We start from the raw sequence: 22,169 nt of genomic DNA, 5'->3' as shown, positions 1-22,169 counted from the left end.
GAGTTTATGTCGATAACCACCGGTAGGTATCCCACAAAGACAGGAGCAGCTCGTTGAAGACGTCGGCGACGCTAAGGTATACCTTATCGAAGCACCATAACTTGAAGTTGGTAGAGACCAATTCATAGCCGGGCTAAGAATGAGTATAGTAACGTGAAGTTCACACATGGAACGCATCAAAAGACTCGCACAAGAGTCACCTGGACCTACAGCCTTAGCAAACTGACATCCAAAATGCCCTCCGACTGGCCCAGCTCCCCCAGCACGTCGTCCGTCACCTCCCCGGCGACGCCCAGAATCATCAAGGCTTCTTTCTCAGCATGGCCATTCCCGGTTCCTGCAGCCTGAGTGGTCGCCGTCGCCGTCGCCGTCAGCCCGTTCTCCAGCGAAGCAACCTGCATAAACGTGATGTTGATGCCGTGCTTGCCCAGCACCATGCCGACGTTGCCAATCTTGCCCGGCTCGTCGTAGTTGTGCAGGATTAGCAGCGTGCCTTCGGGGTGGAAGTTGGCCGTGAAGCGATCCAGCTTGGAGATGAAGATGGCCCGGCCGCTCACATAGCCCTCAATGACCTGCTCTCCCGCCTGGACCGCCTCGTCGGTGCGCAAGCTGCGCAACGTCACGGCGCTCGCGTACGTGGGCACAGCGCCGCCGTTGCGGACATGCTTCTCGTCAATGGCAAGGCCTCGCTCCTTGGCGATGAGAGTGGCGTTGACAATGTTGACGTCGCGCCCGCCACCCTCGCTGATGGAGCTGACCAGCCCCTTGACCAGCGCTGCGTACAGCGGCCGCGTGTTGCTGATGCCCGCCAGCTCGCCGTGGTAGACGAGCTCGAACCGCCGCCCCCCGAGCATACCGCCCCGCCCATGTCCCCCCGCAAAGTGCTGTGTGTAGAGGCTGCCCATGCGCTCGATGCTGCGGTGAGAAAGCGGAAGTAAGTCACGGTCAGTAAGCTGAAAACAACAGATAGAAGGCCCAAGAGAACCACATACAGACGGACAAACGGCTGTAACCTTTTATACTCCTCAGGCAGGATCAGCGGCGCATTGACTGCCGCCGTCGGGAGTCCGCCTCTCAATATCTCCACCACCTGTGTGCACACGTCCATCGACACATTCTCCTGCGCTTCGACCGTGCTCGCTCCGAGATGCGGCGTGCTCACCACCTTTGGATGCGCCGCCAACCTCGCCGCCACGGACCCTTCCGCCGGCGGCTCCGAGGTGAACACATCCAACCCAGCCCCAGCAATCCAACCCTCATCCAAAGCCTTCAATAACGCCTCCTCATTATACACACCACCCCTCGCCACGTTCAGCACCCTCGCCGTCTTCTTCATGCTCCTCAGCTCCTTCTCCCCAAGCAGATTGAGCGTGCTCGCCAGCAGGGGGGTATGCACCGTCAAGAAATCCACCTCAGGCAACAACGCCGGCAACCCGTCCCTCAACTCAACCCCTTCCCTCTGCGCAACCTCTTCGCTGGCATACGGGTCAAACACAACAACCCTCATCCCCAACCCCACCGCCATGCGCGCAACCTTCATCCCGACCTTCCCAAACCCCACAACCCCCAATACCTTCCTCCCAACCTCCACACCCACCAACTTCCCCCTTTCCCACTTGCCCGCCTTCATACCCGCATCCGCGCGCCCCACATTCCTAGCAACAGCCAACAACAACGCAATTGTATGCTCCGCGGCAGCAAGGATGTTACCGCTGGGCGAGTTGACGACCACAATGCCCTGGCGCGTGGCGGCGTCGACGTCAATGTTGTCAACCCCCACCCCGGCACGCGCAACTACACGCAACTGAGAAGCGGCCGCCAGCACGGAAGCAGTGACTTTGGTCTCGGACCGCACGATCAACGCGTCATACTCGGCGATGGAGCGGATCAGGTCCTCGTTGGAGAGAGGTGAGGTTAGGTTGTCGACTGAGAATCCCGCCCCGCGGAGCAGGGACAGGCCTTCGGGGGAGAGCTTCTCAGGCACGAGGATGCGTGGGGTGGATGGTGATGCTGGGGAGGGGGAGGGGGAGGTAGCTGAGGGCGACATTTTGGTTCTTCTTCTCTTGTCTCAGGGCTGGGTTAGTGGGTGGGAGGTAGTGATGTGTTTTGCTGGGGCTTTGAGGTAAGTGGATGGGTGGTTTGAACGGATGGTTCAAACTTCAAAGGGCTTGAATGGGACGGGCAAGATCGAGGACTCGCTGAAAGGGGACTAAAGGGGAAGGGCTAGGGTGAAGGAGAAAGCCCGGTGTTATAAGCTAGTGCTACGGTGCGTACGTGCGTAGCCGGGACCCGTCAAAGCTCCCTCTTCCTGAAGCAACCGGTAGAGGATCCGTCTCGAGCCCGTCCGCCCTCTTGGACCACGACGGCTGCGGGATGACAAGCTGTCATGCTGTCAATGTGCAAACTGCAGGCTCACGCCAAGCATAGTAGACATCTCCCCGGAGAGGGGCACTTGGAGAAAGGGCGGGGGTAATTGGCGTTGCTGCCTTCATCCGATGTGAGACGACAGGATGACATACCTTCTGGGCATTGGCCCGTGATCGTGACCTATTGCCATCCATTCTCGTCCCTTTCCGGCCATCGGCATACAACTCGATTATACACCAAGACTTGTCATAGCTTCTCACGGGTGACTGACCAAGGAGCGATCACGTCCCAATAAGAACCCATACGTTTGCTTTATTGAGCCTTTGTCCTGCATGAAGCATGCGCCTCCCGACTCCAACCCCTCATTCCCCCACGTTTGACTAATGCGAGCAATTGATGCTGCTTCAATCGGATGCTCCAGCTTGCCAGCCGATGCATTGGATGCATTGCTTGGTTGGCCACCAGAGGAGCTTACACGGTAAGCCTCGCATCGTCCACATCACGCACTCGTCTCCTGCTGTCCCGATGCTTATGGTAGAGACTCCTGACTGGCGATCCGCATTAAGGATGTTGACATTGGACGCCACGTACTCATAGTATCCCCGAAAGAAGTGCGTACACGTACAGTACACCGGACACGGGAAATCCGGGCGACTAAAAGTTGGCCTGGCCTGTGAACCGCTCGTTTTGTACGATCTCGACCCAGTATCCGTCAGGGTCCAAAACAAACGCAACATTCTTCATCCGCCCATCCGTCAGCCTTTTCTTCCAGTTGACGTTGAGCGACTCAAGACGGGCGCAGGCCGCCTCAAGGTTGTCGACCGAGATGCCTGAAAAAGATATCAGCAATCTCTGGGTACGTATTTCCACACCAAACACTCACAGATATGTCCAAAGCCCTGGGGGCCCTTGTTTCCATCGTGATAGCTAAAGTTTTCGTCCTTCTCGGTGCCGTAGTTCCACGTCAATTCGAGCAGACCCTCGCGGTCAGCGGTGCCCTGGCCCTCGGCCGGGACTCCTTTCTCTCCGGGATAGCCCAGGAAGTAGAGGTTGAAGCCGGCCGCCTCGTTCTCGTGCTTCCGGAACAGCGACATGCCCAGAACCTCCTGGTAGAACTTGAGCGACTTCTCCGCGTCCTTGACGCGGATCATGGTGTGGTTCTGCCGCCATTGTCAGTATCGCAGGCCAGGTTCTGCGAATGATGTGAGACAAAAGGGTAGCTTACCATCCGATACGTCTGCACATCCGTCTCCTTGATGCTCTCCGTCTCCTCGACCGGCTTCTGCCCGATGATCTCGACCCAGTACCCGTCCGGGTCCAGGGCAAAGGCAATATGGCGCATGCGGCCGTCTGTCAATTTCTTCTGAAACTTGTAGCCAGCTTCCTCTAGGCGCCGGCAGGCGGCCTGGATGTTGTCGACGCTGATACACGTGTGCCCAAATCCGCGGTAGGGCTCGACGTTGCCATTGTTGATCTTGTAATTTGGGTCGTTCTCGGTGCCGTAGTTGTGCGTCAGCTCAATGAGGCCCTCGCGGTCCCACACGTTATTGCCGCCCGACACGGCCTTGGGCGAGTCGTAGCCGAGAAAGTAGAGATCGAACTTGGCCTCTGGGAACTCCAGCTTTTTGATGACCGACATGCCCAGGAACGAGTAGAACTTGACTGAGTGATGTGAGTATGCGAGTGGAGGTGAAGTGATTTTCCGGACACCGACCTGACTCCTTGGGATCCTTGACGCGGACTTTGTATACATTGTCAACCATGATACTATCCTGGGAAGTCAAGAGTAAAGACATCCCCTGCATTACTTACTCCTGCCGCCAAGAAACATCAGTCAACCGTTGGAACCGATGACAATCCAAGGTTCGTCCAACTTACATGGAGTGGTTGAACTTGTAGTTCTTGGTATCCGTCGTCGACGCCATAGTCGCAAACAGTCGTGTAGGCACTTCAACAGTCAGCAGATGCCTGGTGAGATTGATGATTCTCCTTTCCCCCTTTCCCCTTGTTTTTGCTTTCTTTTCCCGTCTTTTCCCCGCTCCTTGTCTTTCCCAGTAGATTAGTGATGATGATTGATCCAACATACCTAAACGAAGATCAAACGTTGGCTTCTTCTGCAAAGATGGCAAGAGCAGTCTCAGTCTCTGCGAGGCGCGGACGGAGTAGCTCATGTGTGAGATGAGAATTTGATCTCAGGTGCGTCAAGTCGGGGGCTGTCGGAAACCGTTTTACTGCTGGTTGATGAGGCGAGTGGGGTTGATTGAAGCTATTTCATCTGGTGGAGACGGCAGTCGAGGATTACCGAGCGCTGCATTCAGATATCTACACTGCCTCTAGAATGATTTGGAATTCCTTCCCTGGGCGGGTCTTTCCCATTGGTAACAGTACCTCCCTGATAATCATCATCTTCGTATCCCGTCGTTACAGCAGAGGGGTAGCTAGGAGCTTGGGCCTCACTGGCATCCCCCCACCCATCGTGAGCCGTGACGTCAATCTCCACCTCAGGGGCAGCTCTTGCTCTACACCTAAGGTACTGGACACTACCTCAGAGAGCTGGTATACGGATCCATTATCAGTACGTCCATCACCAAGGCATTTGCTATCACTGATATCGGAGAACCACATAAGGTATGATAATTAAATTCCGTCCATAACCAGAACACCATTAAAGCATGAAAATGTATAATACATGCCACCTTCAGCCCCTCAAGAGCCTCTTCCAATTCATCGCAAAACTGCATGCTCCTATTAACCACACCAATCCCCAGCCTGTAATGCCCCCTAATACCATCCCAAATCCCTGCTGCCCGGGTACAAGGACATAACCAGAATCACGTCTACCAGCCCAGTTCACCAGGCCCATGTCATACTTTTACAAAATTAGTCCAAGACAACCTCTGGAAAGAAGCAACTTATTTGCCTCCCTTGCGTTTTCTGCGCCTGTTCTTCTTCTTGCCCCCGCCGCCGCCTCCGGTGCCGCTCACCGCGGGGGCGGCAGCCTCCTTAGAACTGTCGCCTTCATCCCGGCCAGAGCCCAGCGCTTCCTCATCCTCAGACTCCCCAGCCCGATCTTTTGAAGCCTCATCCCTGGCGAAAAATCCAGTAAAGGACTTGCCTAACGGCTTGGGCTGCTGCTCGGGCGAGGCCGGGCCAACCGCAAAGTCGTCGTCATCGTTGGAGCTGGTGGTCTCGAGCACCACCTTACGCAGCCCGCGGGACTCGATAACATTCTCCGTGATGCTCCCGCTGCGCACATTCGGCCGCTGCAAGCCGCGGCCGTTGTTGTGGGTGCCGCCATGATTGTTTTGTTCTGCCCAAAGACTGTGTCCGCTCTCGCCGCTTGAGCTACCGCGTTGATGACCGGCAGCAGACGCTGCTGCGACATCGCTTGGTTCCATCTGGTTAGTTTTGGCCAAAACCTGCACCGCCTGTTCCGCTTGATCGGGCTTGTTTAGCGCCAGTGGGAACACCCCATTGCCTTGTGATGCCATCTGCACCGTCAGGACTGGGCTGACAGACCCGTAACTCTTCCCTGGCACCTGTAATCCGTCTTTACTGGTGGCTTCCGGCCTAAGCAGCCTTGTGGTCTCATCCCCCTCTTCCTCCTCATGCTCCGCCAACTGTGACTCCTGAATTATTGGTTCAGATGCGGAGGCAGCGCGTGGTGGCGCCTGATGTGTGCCGGTCCCAGGCTTGACTTTGATGGTAGTTGACTGTGTCTTTTTAGGATTATTTGCCCGGTTAGAAGGACCCAGATGTTTGAGGTGCTCCCTGATGTCTTCAAAGTTGCCCCGTACGGGAACGGTCGTCCTGAAGAACTGGCCGTCCACACCGGCCGAGCTTCTCCGCATTATGAGTGTTGCCGTCTTCGGGCTGCTGGAGAGAATAGATGCGTCGTGGCTTGGCGTGCCAGGGGTTTCATTCGCTCGGCGCGTATGGTTACTTGAGGCGTCGACAACGTCTGGATCCGGTCCATAATCACCAGCCCTGCCGGCTGGGTCTTCTGACTGTTTGCGTTGGACCCTTACCTTTGGGGCCGGCGTGAGGCGGCGGATAGCCTTATGGACATCGATATAGACGTCCGACTCGTCGATGATTTCCCTAACGCCAAGTCAGCACCGGCGATTGTCCTTGAACACATCAGGGAACATACTCTCCAATGAGCTCTTCAATAACATCCTCAAGAGTGACGACACCAAGGGCTCCATGGTCCTCCCCCGGGTATTCTGAAACGAGCACCATGTGGGATTTGCCCTCCTGGAAGAAGTTCACAATGTCCAAGCAACTGGTCTCCGGGCGGGTTTCTGGAAGCGTGGCCAGTGGGAAATCCCGGACAAGTTTGCAGTCCTCGGGATCGTAAGTGATCAAGATTTTGACCAGTAGCATGCCAACAAAGTTGGTCGGGTTGCCGGTTTCGTGAATCGGGATTCTCGAGTAGCCTGCAGTCAGAATCATGTCCATTGTCTCTTCGTCCAGAACAGTGTCCTCGGACATGACGAAAACGTCGGCCATTGGAGTCATCACATTCGCGACCGGCTTTTCCTTCAAGTCCAGGACCGCGCTGATGATTGTGACCTCGTCCTGGTTCAGCCGCTGAGACACCTCTCCGAGGCTCTTGTGCAGGGTGACGAGAGTCTTTAGTCCACTCTTTTTGTAGACCGTGCCATGATCTTCTCCAAGGAGCTTGTCGAGCAGCTTCGCTGTCGGCCAGGCAATAGGTGCCAACAGATACATGAGGACGAGGACCGGTTTGGACATGTAGCCGCCGATTGGGAGACCGTACCGCACACAGATGGATTGAGGGAGGACCTCGCCGAATATCACTGGCCCCAAAGACGTCAGGTGTTTCTATTACAGGGGAGCAATTGGGAGGCGATACCCACCGATCAGAAAAGTCGAGCCCACTACGGCAGCAACACCGCCGCCAAGAGTTCGGTCGAGGACGACGGGGAGGGTTTCGTTGACGATTACATTGGCCAGTAGCAACGTGACCAACACCCAGTGCTTGCCCTTTTTAAGCAGTTCATGGACTCTTTTGGCATTCTTTTGTTGCGGCTCACTAGGGTCTCCTGCCATAACTTGAAGATAGATTCCATCCTGGCCCATCAACCTAACACGAGGGTTAGCCGCAATGCAGCAGGCCACGACGTTGGCATTCCTCACGCAATGGTCAGACCAGCAAACGCGCCGCCTAGAAGAACGAGGAGCGCGGCGGTCGCGTAGAGAACCCAGAGACTCGCACCTTCGGCCTCGGGCTCGTCATGGCGATACAGTTCCCAAGCGCTCAGCGGCGCTGCATCGGCCGTCGAAAAGGTTAGGGAAAAGGCCCGCGCGAGCCCAAGAATGACGGAGCGCACGGCATGGACACCATTGGAATGTGTCAGTGTGCTGCGGGTGGTAAGCACCGGACTGGCCTTCATTGTTGTCGGTTACGTAGGCAGCGCGCCACTGAAGTTCTTGGTTAGAAGCGTCAACCGGATCTGCGGGTCCGCTCGAACTTGTCGCTAGTTCATTGTAACATTGACTGGATATAAGGAGGCAGGGCTGAGGAGGTGCATCAGTGACCTGAGGAGTGAGCGCCTCTGGACACCTTAATTCAACGTCGAAGAAATCGAGAATTATCTTGACTGTGTGGTGGGGACCGTATTTTCGTACGACTGCCCATGTGCCAAGTGCCAACACCTATGACGATCTCTCCCAGGCCATGGAGATTCGCGAACGCCACGTCAAGTTACACAGTGCACACGGCCGATGCATCGGCGTTGGCCAAGAGGCGGCTTCCCGCTGCTGCGGCACAACGAGACCCACCCACTGCGACCGTACCGCCCGATAACTGGAGACTGTGTCGCGAGACTCGCGACACCGGGCAGGTTCCACCAAGCAGCTTACCGTATGTTACCCTGGTTACATGTACCGAATACCTACCGAGTGCACTCAACCCACTCGCTTCACGTCACGACCAAGACACGTTCAGGTATCGGCGCGCTCTGGAAGTTGGGCGCCGAAAAGACAAACGACCTTTGTATCTCCGCGATACGAAGTAGTTCTTCCCTGTTTCTCTCCATGTCTACATACCTTGCATCTAGGCCAAGGTTTCTCAAACTTTGTTATCGAAAGAAGCTGCCTTGGCTTGCCTACCCTCGACTTCACCGTTAGCTATGGTCATTACTAGGAGCGCATCCCATGCGCTTAGCCGAGAAGATGACGACAGTAGATGGGCCGAGAGCGACATCCCTTCAAGGCCCGTTCACCGTGGGAAATCTACCTCCAGATCTCCTGCTACGCATCGCCAAACCAGAGAACCTACAGGGACTGGCCGTATTGCCGCAAAGAGGAAGAGGGATGGTAGCGGCACCTCGGATGCACGGACAATGAAGGGGCTACGCGAGTTCTTCGACGGACCTACGGAATCGATCAAAGACTCAATCGAGCTCGGCGGCGAGGATGTGGACGAGGCGCATGATGTCGACGCTGTCATTGACGTGATGGATGCTGCATTTAGTGGTAACGTGCCACGTACGAGAAGAGGGAGGGACATTGCAGTCGTTCTTGGCACGTCCGGCGCGAAGCCGGTAGTGCGTTCCAAAACTTCGACCGGGGCGAAGACCCAGCGCCATCTCCGCACTAAGCCTTTGAATCGTCACGTTAACTCCAGGGAAGTCTTCGGACTAGCTGATGATAGAGTTTGGGCAACCGAGGAGGACAACGAGGAGCTTCACCGCGAGTTTGACAATCCAACTGTACGCTTGGGAAGTCCAGTATTAGGGTCTTCAGCAACGGAATTCCCTTCATCGCAGCCGGACTCCGACGTTTACGAGATACCCGACGACCCAATGCCGCATTCCCCTGTCCTCGCCCGCCATAAGTCGACGCGAAATGCCCCGGCGTTGCGAAGCCGGACCAATAAGGTTGAAAACCCTGCCGGCAAGGTCCCGTCCTCAAAGAATGTCACTAGGGTTTCTTCGATTCAAGAGGAAACTGCTGCTCTCGATCGTCATGATGCCCCATTGTCTCTTGGCGAGCAAGACCGTACACCATCAGAAAACCAGAAAGTTGTCAAAATTCAGATACACAGTGTCAGCCCTCTCCGCACCTTGAAGGTGGATAGCCATCATGTCAGAAACATGCAGGAATCAACTGCCCCCGCTTCTGGTACAATAGGGCCGGCTCGAACAGACGTTGGTAAAATGTGCCTCGAGTTGCTAGGTCACCTCAAAGATAGGCTGGATGAAGTACCTATGGCCGTCGATCTCTCTACGCAAAGCAGATTCCTTGACGAACGCGCGGACGTCTTGAACGAGGCCCTGACCAGCGTTGAAGAAATGGTTACAAGTATTTGTGATACCGCCCAGGTAACGCGTGACGAATCTTTCCGCACGGCACTTAGCGAGGACCTATCGTCTTGCATCCTGCCGATGGTTGTTCTGGTTCTTCGCAGCTCGTTTGTCATTGGGAGCACTGAAGATCATGATGAGGATAGTCTTCGACTGCCGGCAATCGGCGTCTTCACCTGGTCCACAGTCCAATACCTATTGTGGATAACAGGGTGGATGGCCCGTCTTTATAGCCTTCAGGGCAAGCTACAACCTCCCCCCGCCCAGCAGGCGACTGGTCAAGGCGGCCCGACCTTGTCGAGGTCTCACGACAAGTTTAAGACAATGCTCGGGAAGTGGCGGGAGCACCTTCGCTCAGTGGTGGACGACTTCAACGAGCAGGTCGACAGGAACCGCGATCGGAAAATGAAGAAGGAAAAAGACGAAGCTATAAAAAAGGCGAAACAAGAGTTGGAGATGAGAGAACGCGAACAATCCGACAGACAGTTTCAGCTTTGTGTACTGTCAGTCCAGCGGGTCCTAAGCCAACCTGGCCCGCTCGCAGAGATGTGGTACAAGGACACGCAAAACCCTGAGCGTCTCACTCTGCCAGCAAGCCAGGTCCACAACAGCCGCATCACAAGTAACGGTGGACGAGCAAGGGCTGGTACCCAGGGCTTGGATCGTCGCTCTGCGACTTTACCTCGATCATCAAGCTCATTGAGCATACAGCCCCCAGCTCCTCTCCAGCGCCAGCGTGCACCACCTTCCCCGGAACTCGGCAGTCTACCGTGGACCGAAGACGAGATAGACTGGTTCCTCAAGGAGTTGCAGCGCCCGGACAGGAATCCATACTATCTCTCGGAATGCACCGAAACTCTTGATCGTACACGGGACGAGTTGCTCAGAATGGAAGAATGGCTGAAGAGGACGGGACGATACCGGCCTTCGTTGCACTGAATCCATGTTACTTTTGGATGCCGGAGACCGGGGACGGATTCTGGTTTGGCAAAGGCACCCGCTACGTTGTTGTCATCGATTAGCTTTCTTTCACCGGTTACAGCGACAGAGATACCCCTAGTTCTTCCCTAGCGAGTTGCTAAATTCGAATGCAAGTTGCTGAGCTGATTGAAACGATAGTGTTCTTATTACCCGAGAACGGCATGCTTCTGATTGCTTTTTGGGAGATGGTCAATCACCTGCCAACGGGAAAGCGACACATTACCACGCAGAGGTAGATGGTACCTTGCTTGAGGCCGTTCTGCCCCTTGCATCATGCACCCGCCTTTCGTGCATTCATTCATTAGAGGCGCTGGAGGCAAGGCAAGATCTAAGATGGGAAGTCTAATTCTCGCTGCTTATATGAGGCGCCACAATGCATATTGCTCTCCCTCTTTCCAGGTTGTCGAGTGTTCCAACTACCCTATGGTTCTAGACCGACGCAAGGTGAGATGGGCTTCCGAGAATATCTGGTTGCCATGATCGGATTCATCCCATATATCTGTGAAACCAAACTACAAGTTATCTGCGTAAGGAATACGGATAAGCCCAGACACATCCGTCCAGCTGGGCCTGCCGAGTCATGTACAGTACAATACATACACAGGTACGGATACCTTGATGTTCGCTCAGAGTCAAACATCGCCAACAAGGGCAGCTCCTCCATGCATAATCAAGCAGGTGTGTAACGTTTTAAGGATCTGACAGCGGGTGCTAGCGAATAGAAAGCATAAAACGGCTTCTGGGATGGCCGAGCATTGGCGGTCGTTGAAACGCCGCTGGCGAATCGACACGAACCGCCTTAGCAATTCCCGGCGTTGGGATGCAGGGCGATGAAGCAGACAATGTCACTGGATGCTGGATGCAACATGACGAGAAGAGGCAAATGCATTGGACTACACGACGTGGCAGGCTTGCAGTGCAGTGTTACAGCGACACTGTTGGCGCTGTGAAGTGTGAACATTGGCAATCCCCTGTTGCACGCCCCACCAGGCGTTTCCTGCAGAACCCCCGACTAGGCCTTTCCTTTTCGCTCATGGAAAGTCGTCCAGGTCCACGCGCTAGGCCCGCGCCTTGTCCTATCTCGGTGCCCCGAGCTCCTCTTTTCTTCATTCTTCGGCGCAGCTGAACCTCCCTCCCTTTTTTCTCATCAGCACCGGGGCCGGTATGCTGTAGAGTGGCCTTTGTGCTTGACGTTGCGAACAATTTGCAGAGCAATTCCCAAGCATCTTCCGGCGGTTTTAGTGTCCTTTTGCGAAGCTTCTTGCTTTGTGCAACCGGTCGGCTTTGACAATAGCGATTGTTCGGCTATCAGCTCTACCAGGGAAAAAGGAGTAGCTAGCTCAACGTGCAGGTGAGTTTCATCTTGCCTTCGAATGCCTTTCCAAGCTATTATTTATGCACCCTTTTGCCGGATACACTGTCGTGGGGTAGCTGGAAAGGCCAATTCGTCTTCATATGCTTTCTCGATTGCTCTTTCGAGCCGCTTCTTAGCTCTTAGCTGTCTGGTCTGTACTGACCATCTCCGCTGCAACGCTGCTTGACCTAGATCTCCGGTCTGTGCATGATCCTCGGGCTCGATCCCCGGATTCAATCCTATCGCATCGTCAGTATCTCGCCGGAGTCATTATGGCTGATGCCGAAGGTTTCGAGGTCGTCCAGCACACGGACGCTTCTCCGGCACCGCCCGCGCCCGCAGCCGAGCCGCCCGCAACGGTCACTTCCGCCTCGCCCAATGGTACCGCCGAGAAGAAAGCAGCTGCCGGGACTGCAGCGCCCAAGAAGCCGGCAGTTACAACTACCTCCGTCGCAAAGCGACCGACGGCGACTGCAACTGCTCCTGCCAAGCCGACCACGGGCTCGTCGGCACGAACAACCACGACCGGCGGCTTGAGCAAAGCCCCAACTCGCCCCACTGGTGGAGCCACTGGTGGAGCCACTGCTACCAAACGTCCATCGACTGCCACTTCCGTTGTCTCGCACCGGTCTCAGCCATCCGTGTCTGAAGATGAGAAGAAGCGGGCACCCAGCTCCTCGGCCGCAGGTGCTGCACGACGCACGTCCACCGTTGGCGCTGTTAGCTCGCCTACTAAACCCAAGAGCAGCACGACCGCTGCCACCACGGCTGCGGCCAGAAAGCCCGCTACAGCCCCCAGCACTACTCCGTCGAAGACGGCCACGAGCGCTCCGAAATCATCGGCAAGTGCCCCTTCAGGGGCTGCATCCACCCGAGTTGCTACTCGACCGCCTGCGACGGGTGCCGTGGCGGAGGCGAAGAAGCGACTCTCCTCAGTAGGAGTGAGCACTGCGACAAACGCCACGCGTCATACGCCTCGGCCGTCGCTGGCGTCGAGCGCATCTTCTGCCGCTACGACCGTCGCCGCTGAGTCGACCAAAGAGGTTGAGGAGCTCAAGGCTAAGGTTGTGTCAAGTGAAGCAGAAATTGCCGATCTAAAGTTCCAAATTGCGTCATCCCAGGAGAAGATCGCAGAGCTCACCGAGAAAGCCAATGCCGTTGCAAGCGAGCAGCCGGCTTCCGATCAGGCTATCAACAAGGAGGCCCTAGAGAGCTTGAAGACGGAGCATGCTGCCGAGATTGAGGGGCTCAATAAGCGGGCCGCCGAACTTCAAGAGAAGCTGGACGCTGCCGAGGCTGATGTTGCCGCCCAGAAGAAGCAGCTGGATGAAGCCATCGGTGCAAAGGACGCTGCAGAGGCTGAGGTTGGCAGTCTCAAGGCCTCCCTGGAGAACCTGCAGGCTGAACACGGAGCCAAGCTAACTGAGGCCGAGACGCTCCTAGCTAAAGCTACCGAGGAGCATGCTGCTAAGCTCGAAGCCCTCCAAACCAACCTGACACAGCAACACCACGCGGCCATCCAAGCATTAGAGTCGAAGCACGCCGAGGAACTGCAAGGCGGCAACACTGAGCTTGCGGCTAGACACGAACAAAATATTCGAGAACTCAATGCTAAGCATGAGAGCGCCATTGCCGAACTGCAGAAGAAAATTGGTGACCTCGTCGCCTCCGAAACGAAACTCAGCACCCTAGAAGCGGAGATCTCTGAGCTCAAGACCAAGCTGGAAGCGGCCGAGCGGGGATTAGAGACCGCACAGTCCGAACTTGAGGCGAAGGCCGCCACCGTAGCGAACCTAGAGGCTAGGATTGCCGAGGTGGAAGCGGAACTGTCTGCAGCCAAGGAGGAGGCTGCCAAGGCCACCAGTACCCAAGCCGAACTTCAGAAACTCATCGATAGTCTCACCGAAGAGCAAAAGGCAAAGGACGCCATCATTGAGAAGCTGAAGGAGGAGAATGAAACCGCGGCCGCACATCACCAAAGGCAGCTCCAACAGGTTAGCCAGGACTATGAGAACGAGATTGAGAGTCTGCGGGGCGATGCTTTCTTCAAACGGAAGTTCGAGGAACTAGAGGCCAAGCACAACGAACTCACAAAGGCCCATGAGGAGGCTGCCGAGAGTCATGCTAAGGCATTGCAAGCTGCCAAGGCTGAATACGATTCTGCTGTCAAGGCGTTGGAGGCAAAGGAGGCGGAACATCAACAGGCCCTGGATGCATTGAGGGCCAGCCATGCCGAGGAGCTGGAGGGGGCGAAGAGTGCGGCGAGGCAGGCACAGGAGTTAAGCGCCGAGGAGATCCGATCTCTCAAGGACAGTCACGCCAGTCAGATTGAAGTTCTAAAGGGCGAGAGCGAGGCTAATCTAGCCCAGGAGCTCAATGCCTTGAAAGCTGCCCACAGCGAGCTTCTGGATAAATTGACGCAGGATGCCAGTGCCGAGAAGGAGCAACTCTTGGCCAAGCATGCCGAAGAACTTGCTGCGGCCAGGTCGGCCGGCAGCGACGCACAGACGGCGCTCCTGGAACAGGTCAAGCAGGATCTTGGATCCAAGCATGCTGAGGAAGTAGCTAAGCTGGCTGCGGAACTTGAGGCGGCCAACCACCTCAAAAAGGAGCTGGAGGCAGCTCAAGCGAAGCTTGTCGACGCGGAGACCGCGCATGCAACCGCGGTTGAGTCTCTCAAGAAGGACCTGGAGGCCACTCACTCCGCCGAAGTCGAGAAACTCATCGCCATGCACAACGAGGCCCAGGGCGCCATGAAGGAGGAGAGCGCTGCAAACACCAAGGCTCAACTCGAGGCATTGCGGGCGGAGCATGCTAGCATTCTCGAGGAGCTGACGGCCAAGTATGAGTCGAACATCAAGTCTACCTCAGATGATGTTGCGAAGGTGGAAGCAGCAAAGGCCGAGCTCGACGCCGCCCTCAACGCTCTCAGAGCTGAACACGCCAAGGTAATGGCAGCCAAGGAGGAGGTCGACGCAGCGTTGGCGGCGCTCAAGGCTGAGCACGCCGAGATGGAAGCGGCCAAGAGCCAAACCGATACTGCGCTCGAGGCTCTGAAGGCCGAGCACGCTAAATTGCAAGAAGAGTGCGACAACCTCGGTCAGCAGCTCGCACACGAGAAGATGGAGAAGTTTACCGCCCAGGCCGAGCTGGATGCCGCCAAGAACGCTAAACCTGACACTAGCGAGTTGGACGCGCTCAAGGAGAAGCTTTCCATGCTCACTGAGGCCCGTGAGAAGGACGAGGCTAATCTGAAGGCCAGCAGAGAGGAGGCATCTGCCGCCGCTGCGGAGCTGTCAACTATCAAGGAAGAGCTGGCAATGACCCAGAAGGAGCTGGAGGCTCTCAAACTGGAAGCAGAGGCTAAGCAGAAGACCTCAGAGGCCGACTACAAGGACATGCACGATAGCATGACGCAGCTTGTCGAGGAGGCACAACAAAAGACGGCAGAGAACGAGAAGAAGGCAGCGGAGGCAGAGCAACGGCTTGCCGAGGCAGACCAGAAGATTGCGCAGCTCACAGCCCAGCTCAAAGTCAAGGAAGCGGAGCTCGCCGAGTCCAAGGTAGGTTTTGGATCTTGCCCCATTTCTTAACGGTGAGATGGTCACTCACAGTAATTCTACAGACCAAGGCTGAGGCGCCAAAGGGCCTGGCCGCGAGCCGGTTTGCCAACTCGGCCGACGGCGAAGACAACGACAGCGCCACGGCGGAGAAGGCTGTGGACGAAGCCGCGGCGGAAGGTGAGACTACTGAGACTACTGAGCCGGATAATTCTTCAGCGGCATTAGCTTCGGTGCGAGCAACCCTAGCTTACAGAAGCATTTTTATATAACCTTCTTTCTCTCACGTCCTACCCGTTGTACGGGCACATGCTAACGCGAAGTGTGCATTTCCAGCTTTCTAAGGCCCAGATGACCATCGACCAGCTCATGGAGTTGGACAACGACATGAAGAAAAACAACCGTCGTATCCTCCAGTCCATCACGGATATGAAGCCAATTGCGCCTTGATTCGCCAATCCAGGCGTTCACTGAATGGGCGTGAGACCTCGGCTAGTGTTCCACCCTGTTTTTATCGTCCTTTTCGCGGTTCCCAGCTTTCAGTTAGCGGTCGGCCTATGTTCATGGTTTTGGGGCACGCCAGGCTATTTTAATCAATATTCGTGAGGTCCTGAGGAAGGGTTTCTTCAAGCCTCTGTTGTTCTTTGACATATTTTCATACTATCTAGCTAGCCTTGGCTGCCATCTGTTTATACCCCATCGCTGCTTAATCCCGCCTGTGGGTAGCTTGAAATCGAAGGTAGCTAGTATAGAGGAGCTGGGATGGTCCATTTCAGGCCAGATTGCTTGTTCGCCGTGTATGTTTGGTTATATGGATTGTGCGTGTATGTAGGGGCTTGAGAGGAAGGGGTGAAGAGAATACACATATTTGCTGGAATTGCCCTTGTGCAGTCGGTTGATCATCCGTTGTGTGATTTGTTCAACAAGGCAAGGAGAAGTGTGGTTCTGCGTTGAGCTAGGCCAGCGTTGCTGTATGCGAAGGTGCACTGCACCTGCCTTGCGGCCTTTCACGTCGATTGCTGCATTGCAAGATACGGGCAGGACGTTGCGGTTCGGTACTTGAAGAGGGGCGGAGATCTGTTAGTGTAGCCTTGGTTTTCGTATGTAAAAGTCATCCTCTCGACTACCGTCTTTAACCTAACCACGGGTCAGGGCTTGTACTTCGAAGTCGTACTACCCTTTCCTTGGGATGATCTGGCGTGCAACAGCAACGCTGCTCTGTCCACTGATGTTATTGAGCTTTAGCCACACCAAGCCAGCCACAGCATGCGCCTCATAGGGATCATCCGCACACAATGCAACTTTTTCCGCAACCAGCACAAATTATTCCGTCCACGCCAACGCGGTGAAAACTCCTTCCGTTCCATTCCCTACTCTCGGAGCTGTCAGTTCTTCCGCAGCGATCATAATCCCACTTCCGACTGGGAATAGTTGATCTCTCAATACATCTAGGTGCGTCTCCGGTCAGGACCTGTCACCTTTGCTTCACCTTTCCATTCTTTCTCCTTTACGACGCAGCTACATCTGCTATCTGCAGACCAGGGGCTGCATTGCATTCACAATATGATGATGGCCTGTCTCATTTCTGGCAGTTTTCCTCAGTAGCGATTTTGTAATCACGCCGAATAGCAGCGTCAATTGAAGCCATTACTCGAGATGTCTCAGCTTGCACATGCTAATACTGCTTGATTGCTGATGATGGGATCCAGAGTGACCAGCTCGCCCTGTAAGCTGCATAGCGTTCGCTCGGGCGCGAGGCCACTCTCGTCTCGTGATGAATGACAAGAAGCCCGACCCGGAGGCAGAAGATGCCGTGATGCAGCAGAGCTACCCATCTCCCACCGTCGATGGTGCAGATGCACAGTACTACCAACAGCAGATGGGCCATCATGAGTCCGTCGAAACTGAGCATCATCATGGGCTCCCCGCATTGCCCGAGAACCCGGAGCAGCACGGCGTCCATGGGCTCCCCAACATGGCTGAGCACCACGAGCACCACGAGCACCACGAGCACCACGAGCATCACGAGCTCCACGCATTGCAGGAACCGCCGACGCCACAGCATCACGATTCCCGCGCGTCGGTCAGCGTCGATGAGCTGCAGCTGGCCGCCCAGCTAACACAGGGCCTTGCTACACAGGGCCTCGCTCCTATGGTGGCTGCGGCACAGATGGAGCCAGTGCAAGACCAGGACCAGGCGCCGAGTGAGCACCTGCTACAGCAACACCAGCAGCAACAGCAGCACGATGTGCCAGCCCACCAGGAGCCGGATGTGCCGCCTCAACACGAGCACAATGCGCCGCATCAGCCTGAACCAAATCTCCAGGAGCAGCTTGAAGCTTCGTTGCAGAATCATGATCGCGAGCTCCAAGGGCAAAATCATGACCTGCAAAATCACAATCAGAATCACAATCATGGTCTTGAGCATCCCGAGCTCCACGATGTGCTTCCACATGATGGGCAACCGCAGCCCCATCACTACCAGCAGGACCCAGCCGCCCCTCCGCCTCACTTCCCTCCCCATATTCCCATGGACCACCTGCCCCCTAGCCATGCCCAGTACCAACTGTCCGATGCCACGCCTCCTCGCAAACGGTCCAAAGTGTCGCGCGCCTGCGACGAATGTCGACGCAAGAAGATCAAGTGTGATGCCCAATCTGAAGCAACCGACCTGCCCTGTTCAAACTGCCGCCGATCCAATACCCAGTGTCTCTTCAGTCGTGTACCCCAGAAACGTGGGCCCAGCAAAGGGTATGCTGGCTGCTGCTCCGGTACGTGCACCAAGCTGATCTGAGGCAGGTATATCAAGGAGCTAGCCGACCGCATCAATACGATAGAGGGCAAGCTCAACACCAGCAATGCCGAAGTCCTCGACAGCGTGGCGAGGAGAGCGTCCAGTGATGCGTTCGCATCGCCAGGGGCGGGCGATGAGAGCAGGAAGCGGCCCTTCTCTAGTATATCAGGCGACGGCTTCCACACGCCGTCCCCAGTGAGGATCTCAGCCCCGTATACTGCCGACCACCGCCCGATCCTGCCATATCTGCACCCGGATTTCCGTCCGCCAAACTTGGGCAACCCAAATGAGCTCGCAATGAAGCCCGCCGACCCCGCGCCGTTCGCGCATGACGTTGGTTTGCCACCCCAGTCTGAGCCGCTCATGGACGGGCTCTCCCAGAACGGGCTGCCTCAAGGCCAGTCGCACCAAGCGGATCAGTTGCCTGAGATTGAAGATGCAGTGTTCAACCGGTAATCAATATCTTATGGTGCCAGTGTCCGAACGCTAGCTGACGGACCCAATAGGTACATGGAAGTCATCCATCCAACTTTGCCAGTCCTGGCCAGCAGCAAGGCCAGGGTACAATCACTGATCTGGCAGTCCCCTTTGGCTCTTCAGAGCGCTTTTTACAACGCCTTCTTCTCTATGCTCATACCCTTCCTCCCCGCTTCCACGGACCAGATCAGCGGCGACCCTCTCACCGCTGGCCGCTTGCTCAGCGAATGGGAAGCCGAGGGCCGGCCGCGGTCCAGCGCCACCGACTTAGTTCGCCTTCAAACTCTCGTGATGTTGGCCATTGCTGCAGACTGTCAGGGTGTCGCCGCAGTAAAGGGCCATCTGGATGGTCCGTCGAAAGCTGAGATTCTAGGCCGAGCGGTCGGGCTCGGATATTCAATGAGGCTGTACCTCAGGGAAGTCGAGTCGGCTGCGAGCCCGGAGCTGGACCCGAACTCGGATGATAACGTAGCTCTACGGGCGTGGTGGGTTCTTGTCATGCTAGACCGGTGGAATGCGGTCGGTACCGCTACGCCGACGCTGATCAACAACGACAGCGTGGTGGTTTTGCCCGGTCTCAGGCATATTGTCGGCGATGTTGTGTTTGCCTTGATCCGTAAGTCACCTTGACATTGCTGTTATTCTGCGGTTGCCGTTTGGGACGGAAGATGATCGCACCGTGTGCATTGTTGTCCTCCGCAATAGCAACGGCATAGACAACGATTACCGCTGACTGGCAAAACAGGCTTATCTTACGCCCTCGGGTTCTTGAACCCTCTCGCCATCAACCCCCCAATCGACCCTCTCCCTCACAATGGACCAACTCTCAGCTCAATGACGACCTTGGCCACCGAGCTTCTGCGATGGACCTTCCCTGACGACCGCACCGAACCCATCCTCCACCTCTCGTACTGGCACATCCGCCTCTTGTCTGAACTTCTCGTTCACACCAGCACCAGCCCGCGAGGGACGCGGCGGCGCCACCCCAACAATATCCTTCACTGCAGCAGGAAACTCGTCGGCCTCCTCGCAGGCAACCACGACCTCCTCAGCCCCTTGACACACCACTTTGTGGTCCTTGCCTCGGTGGCACTGATGGACCTCTTGGCCGCCGCCACTCACAGCGCCGACGCAGTTCCACAAGATGGTGGCGGCCACAGCGATGAGCACGGCAACGAAACCCGTGACGAGGCCGCCAAGCTGGCTCAAACTGTTCTTGAGTACAGTCTGTCGCCGTCGCCATGGAATGCTGCTGTCCGTGCGAAGCTTGCGGAATGCCTGGGCTCCATTTTCGGCCAGGGTCAGGGCCAATCACCGCGCCCTGGCCCACAAGCCGCAAGTTCGAATACTTTTGCTTCTGCTAATGCTCCTGCTGCTGATAGTGGCAATGGAGAGGCTTCGAGCCAGAACTTACACCAGCTTGCGGATCTGGCTGCCGCGGTGGATGGCGAGCCTATGGCTGCCCCTGGACCTGGGCTTGGTACTGGGCCTGAGGATGGAGCTGGGGCCGTGGGTGAAAATGCGGAGGCTGTCAGGGGAGTGGGCGATAATCATTGTGTGACTGTCGGCGATGCCCAGGTGGTGCTGGACGTCCGAAAAATTCTGAGGGAAGGTTATCTTAGCTGTTTTGAGGAGCCTGGTCCCGCTATTGCTGCGAAGGACGGGCCGTATATCTGAGCGTGGCCTTTTGTGGCATGGCTTGTGTTGGGGTTTGCTTTCAACAAGACAAGGGCGACGGGGATAATCACTGTTCTTGGTTAACTAATCATGGTGGAGCTTTCGTATCGATCAAGCGTCATGATCGAGGATGGGCTGTTTGTATATGTATGCATGTAGCAGTAGTAATACGTTGTATATACCCTGACAAGCGGAATTCATGATGCATTTCATGTTGGGCATGTGTGTATTCGAATATCAAACGGACTGCTACTATGACATTGGAGTATTACACTACCACAATTGACCCCCACAGAGCGAGGGTGCACTAGTTACAGAATGGAAATGGCTTTGGTGGACCTTCATTCCTTAACAGCACACCGAATCGCCGAAACCAGAACCGCGCCGCCCTGCCGAGAGCAAGTGGTCCGGAACCGCTGCCGATCCTGTCTCCATATCACTACGTGTACATACATACCAATTGAAGCTGATTGACTACCTTAGTATGATTAGGATGTCGCACGGCGATCAAGGGGCAGGTCCAACAGGGGAAGAGAAAAGACTGGAAGTTTTTTGCTTGCAAGACAGGAAAAAATCGGGAAACCTAGCTACAATGGTGCTTGCGAGTCGCCTTCCGTTTCTGTCGTTGGACAAAAGGCCGAGGTGCTACTCTGTACCGGGTAGTATGTACAACTACACGTGTACTCTACCGCGCCCCGGGAACTCCGTTCGAACCCGACCATCCTTCGCTGCGGGCAGCCTGCCGTCAGCGCCCTTGACACTCACACTAAGGTACAAGTGTAGTCAAGGTGGTAGAAATGATGTAACCGTACATACAGCATACAGAAGCTACCAGAAGGATGGAAAAAAGACCCTGAAGCCTGACAGGCCCCTTTTCTGTTGACCACGCGACATGCAGCATGCTGACACACACCACTACACTATACGTATTTTACCTCGCCCAAGGTAAACCTGTTTGACTTGTAACCGAGGTAGGAGATCTGGATAGTGAACATACATGGTGCATTGAACTTGGTTACAAGCACACCGCTGGCCGGCTTCCTCCGCATGGGAGGTGACAGGCAACTGTAAGATACTTTATACGAGCGGCAAACTGAGTGAGGAACACATGCAAGGTTTATTTCCGGAAGCACGAAACACGAAGCACGAAGGTCCGAATACTTCATGCCTAACCGTCATCCTGCACCGTCCCTTACATCCCCACATCCAGACAGTTGCACCCACAAGGTTGCATGTTGATTATCTTATGAATGTGTTTCCCATATACTGTGTAGCGTTCTGACCTCCAGACCAGGTGCTCGGAGCCTGCCCACATGCACATGCATGCACATGTCTGTCTGTCTGTTCTGTGTGTCTGGTTCTCAGGGCTTCACCGTCCCCCACCTTTCTCAAGAGACCCTGTTTGGGAAAAGCCAGACGTAGACTACCCTCGCTCTCCGTTTAATCTGCCGTTTCACAGACAAGGCACGGCACGGGTGGATATCCAAGAAGGCTGTGGTACCGTAAAAACTCGCCAATCCGTCCTCTTCTACTGCGCGTACCAAAGCCAGGCGATGTATCTCATGGCTCAGTCCTCTTTGGCATCCTGACTGTAAGGTTTGAACCACTGTAGGCCAGTTGCAAGC

At 55.6% G+C, this 22,169-nt stretch overlaps 6 protein-coding genes across 6 annotated transcripts; 3 read left to right on the top strand and 3 right to left on the bottom strand.

Annotated features, from left to right (window-relative positions):
• Positions 1-90: 90 nt before the first annotated feature.
• Positions 91-2,216, bottom strand: N656DRAFT_188952 (phosphoglycerate dehydrogenase). Its single transcript, XM_064808818.1, has 2 exons — positions 993-2,216; positions 91-915 (listed from the first exon to the last, which is right to left on the bottom strand). Exons 1-2 carry the CDS (start codon positions 2,045-2,047, stop codon positions 207-209), a joined length of 1,764 nt encoding a protein of 587 aa, XP_064668550.1. The 5' UTR covers positions 2,048-2,216; the 3' UTR covers positions 91-206.
• A 324-nt stretch (positions 2,217-2,540) lies between these two features.
• Positions 2,541-4,785, bottom strand: N656DRAFT_781298 (glyoxalase I). Its single transcript, XM_064815556.1, has 6 exons — positions 4,454-4,785; positions 4,246-4,315; positions 4,082-4,134; positions 3,593-4,029; positions 3,251-3,527; positions 2,541-3,197 (listed from the first exon to the last, which is right to left on the bottom strand). The coding sequence occupies exons 1-6, from the start codon at positions 4,536-4,538 to the stop codon at positions 3,022-3,024; spliced, it is 1,098 nt and encodes a 365-aa protein (XP_064668549.1). The 5' UTR covers positions 4,539-4,785; the 3' UTR covers positions 2,541-3,021.
• A 157-nt stretch (positions 4,786-4,942) lies between these two features.
• Positions 4,943-8,084, bottom strand: N656DRAFT_781297 (DUF21-domain-containing protein). The gene is made up of 4 exons (XM_064815555.1): positions 7,531-8,084; positions 7,251-7,477; positions 6,521-7,190; positions 4,943-6,468 (listed from the first exon to the last, which is right to left on the bottom strand). The coding sequence occupies exons 1-4, from the start codon at positions 7,785-7,787 to the stop codon at positions 5,280-5,282; spliced, it is 2,343 nt and encodes a 780-aa protein (XP_064668548.1). The 5' UTR covers positions 7,788-8,084; the 3' UTR covers positions 4,943-5,279.
• Positions 8,085-8,248: 164 nt separating this feature from the next.
• On the top strand, positions 8,249-11,050 carry N656DRAFT_781296 (uncharacterized protein). The gene has a single exon (XM_064815554.1). It carries the CDS (start codon positions 8,526-8,528, stop codon positions 10,638-10,640), a length of 2,115 nt encoding a protein of 704 aa, XP_064668547.1. The 5' UTR covers positions 8,249-8,525; the 3' UTR covers positions 10,641-11,050.
• Positions 11,051-12,308: 1,258 nt separating this feature from the next.
• N656DRAFT_712746 (uncharacterized protein) lies at positions 12,309-15,868 on the top strand (the record flags this gene model as incomplete). The annotated part of the gene is made up of 2 exons (XM_064811845.1): positions 12,309-15,599; positions 15,662-15,868. The coding sequence occupies 2 exons, from the start codon at positions 12,309-12,311 to the stop codon at positions 15,866-15,868; spliced, it is 3,498 nt and encodes a 1,165-aa protein (XP_064668546.1).
• A 1,544-nt stretch (positions 15,869-17,412) lies between these two features.
• N656DRAFT_712767 (uncharacterized protein) lies at positions 17,413-20,544 on the top strand (the record flags this gene model as incomplete). Its single annotated transcript, XM_064811848.1, has 6 exons — positions 17,413-17,844; positions 17,905-18,347; positions 18,396-18,842; positions 18,897-19,483; positions 19,613-20,206; positions 20,261-20,544. The coding sequence occupies 6 exons, from the start codon at positions 17,413-17,415 to the stop codon at positions 20,542-20,544; spliced, it is 2,787 nt and encodes a 928-aa protein (XP_064668545.1).
• Between the last annotated feature and the right edge of the window lie 1,625 nt (positions 20,545-22,169).

The sequence above is a fragment of the Canariomyces notabilis genome, assembly GCF_033297395.1.
Source record: "Canariomyces notabilis strain CBS 508.74 unplaced genomic scaffold N656scaffold_17, whole genome shotgun sequence".
Lineage (NCBI taxonomy): Eukaryota > Fungi > Ascomycota > Sordariomycetes > Sordariales > Chaetomiaceae > Canariomyces > Canariomyces notabilis.
This window is presented reverse-complemented; position numbering and strand designations above follow the sequence as displayed.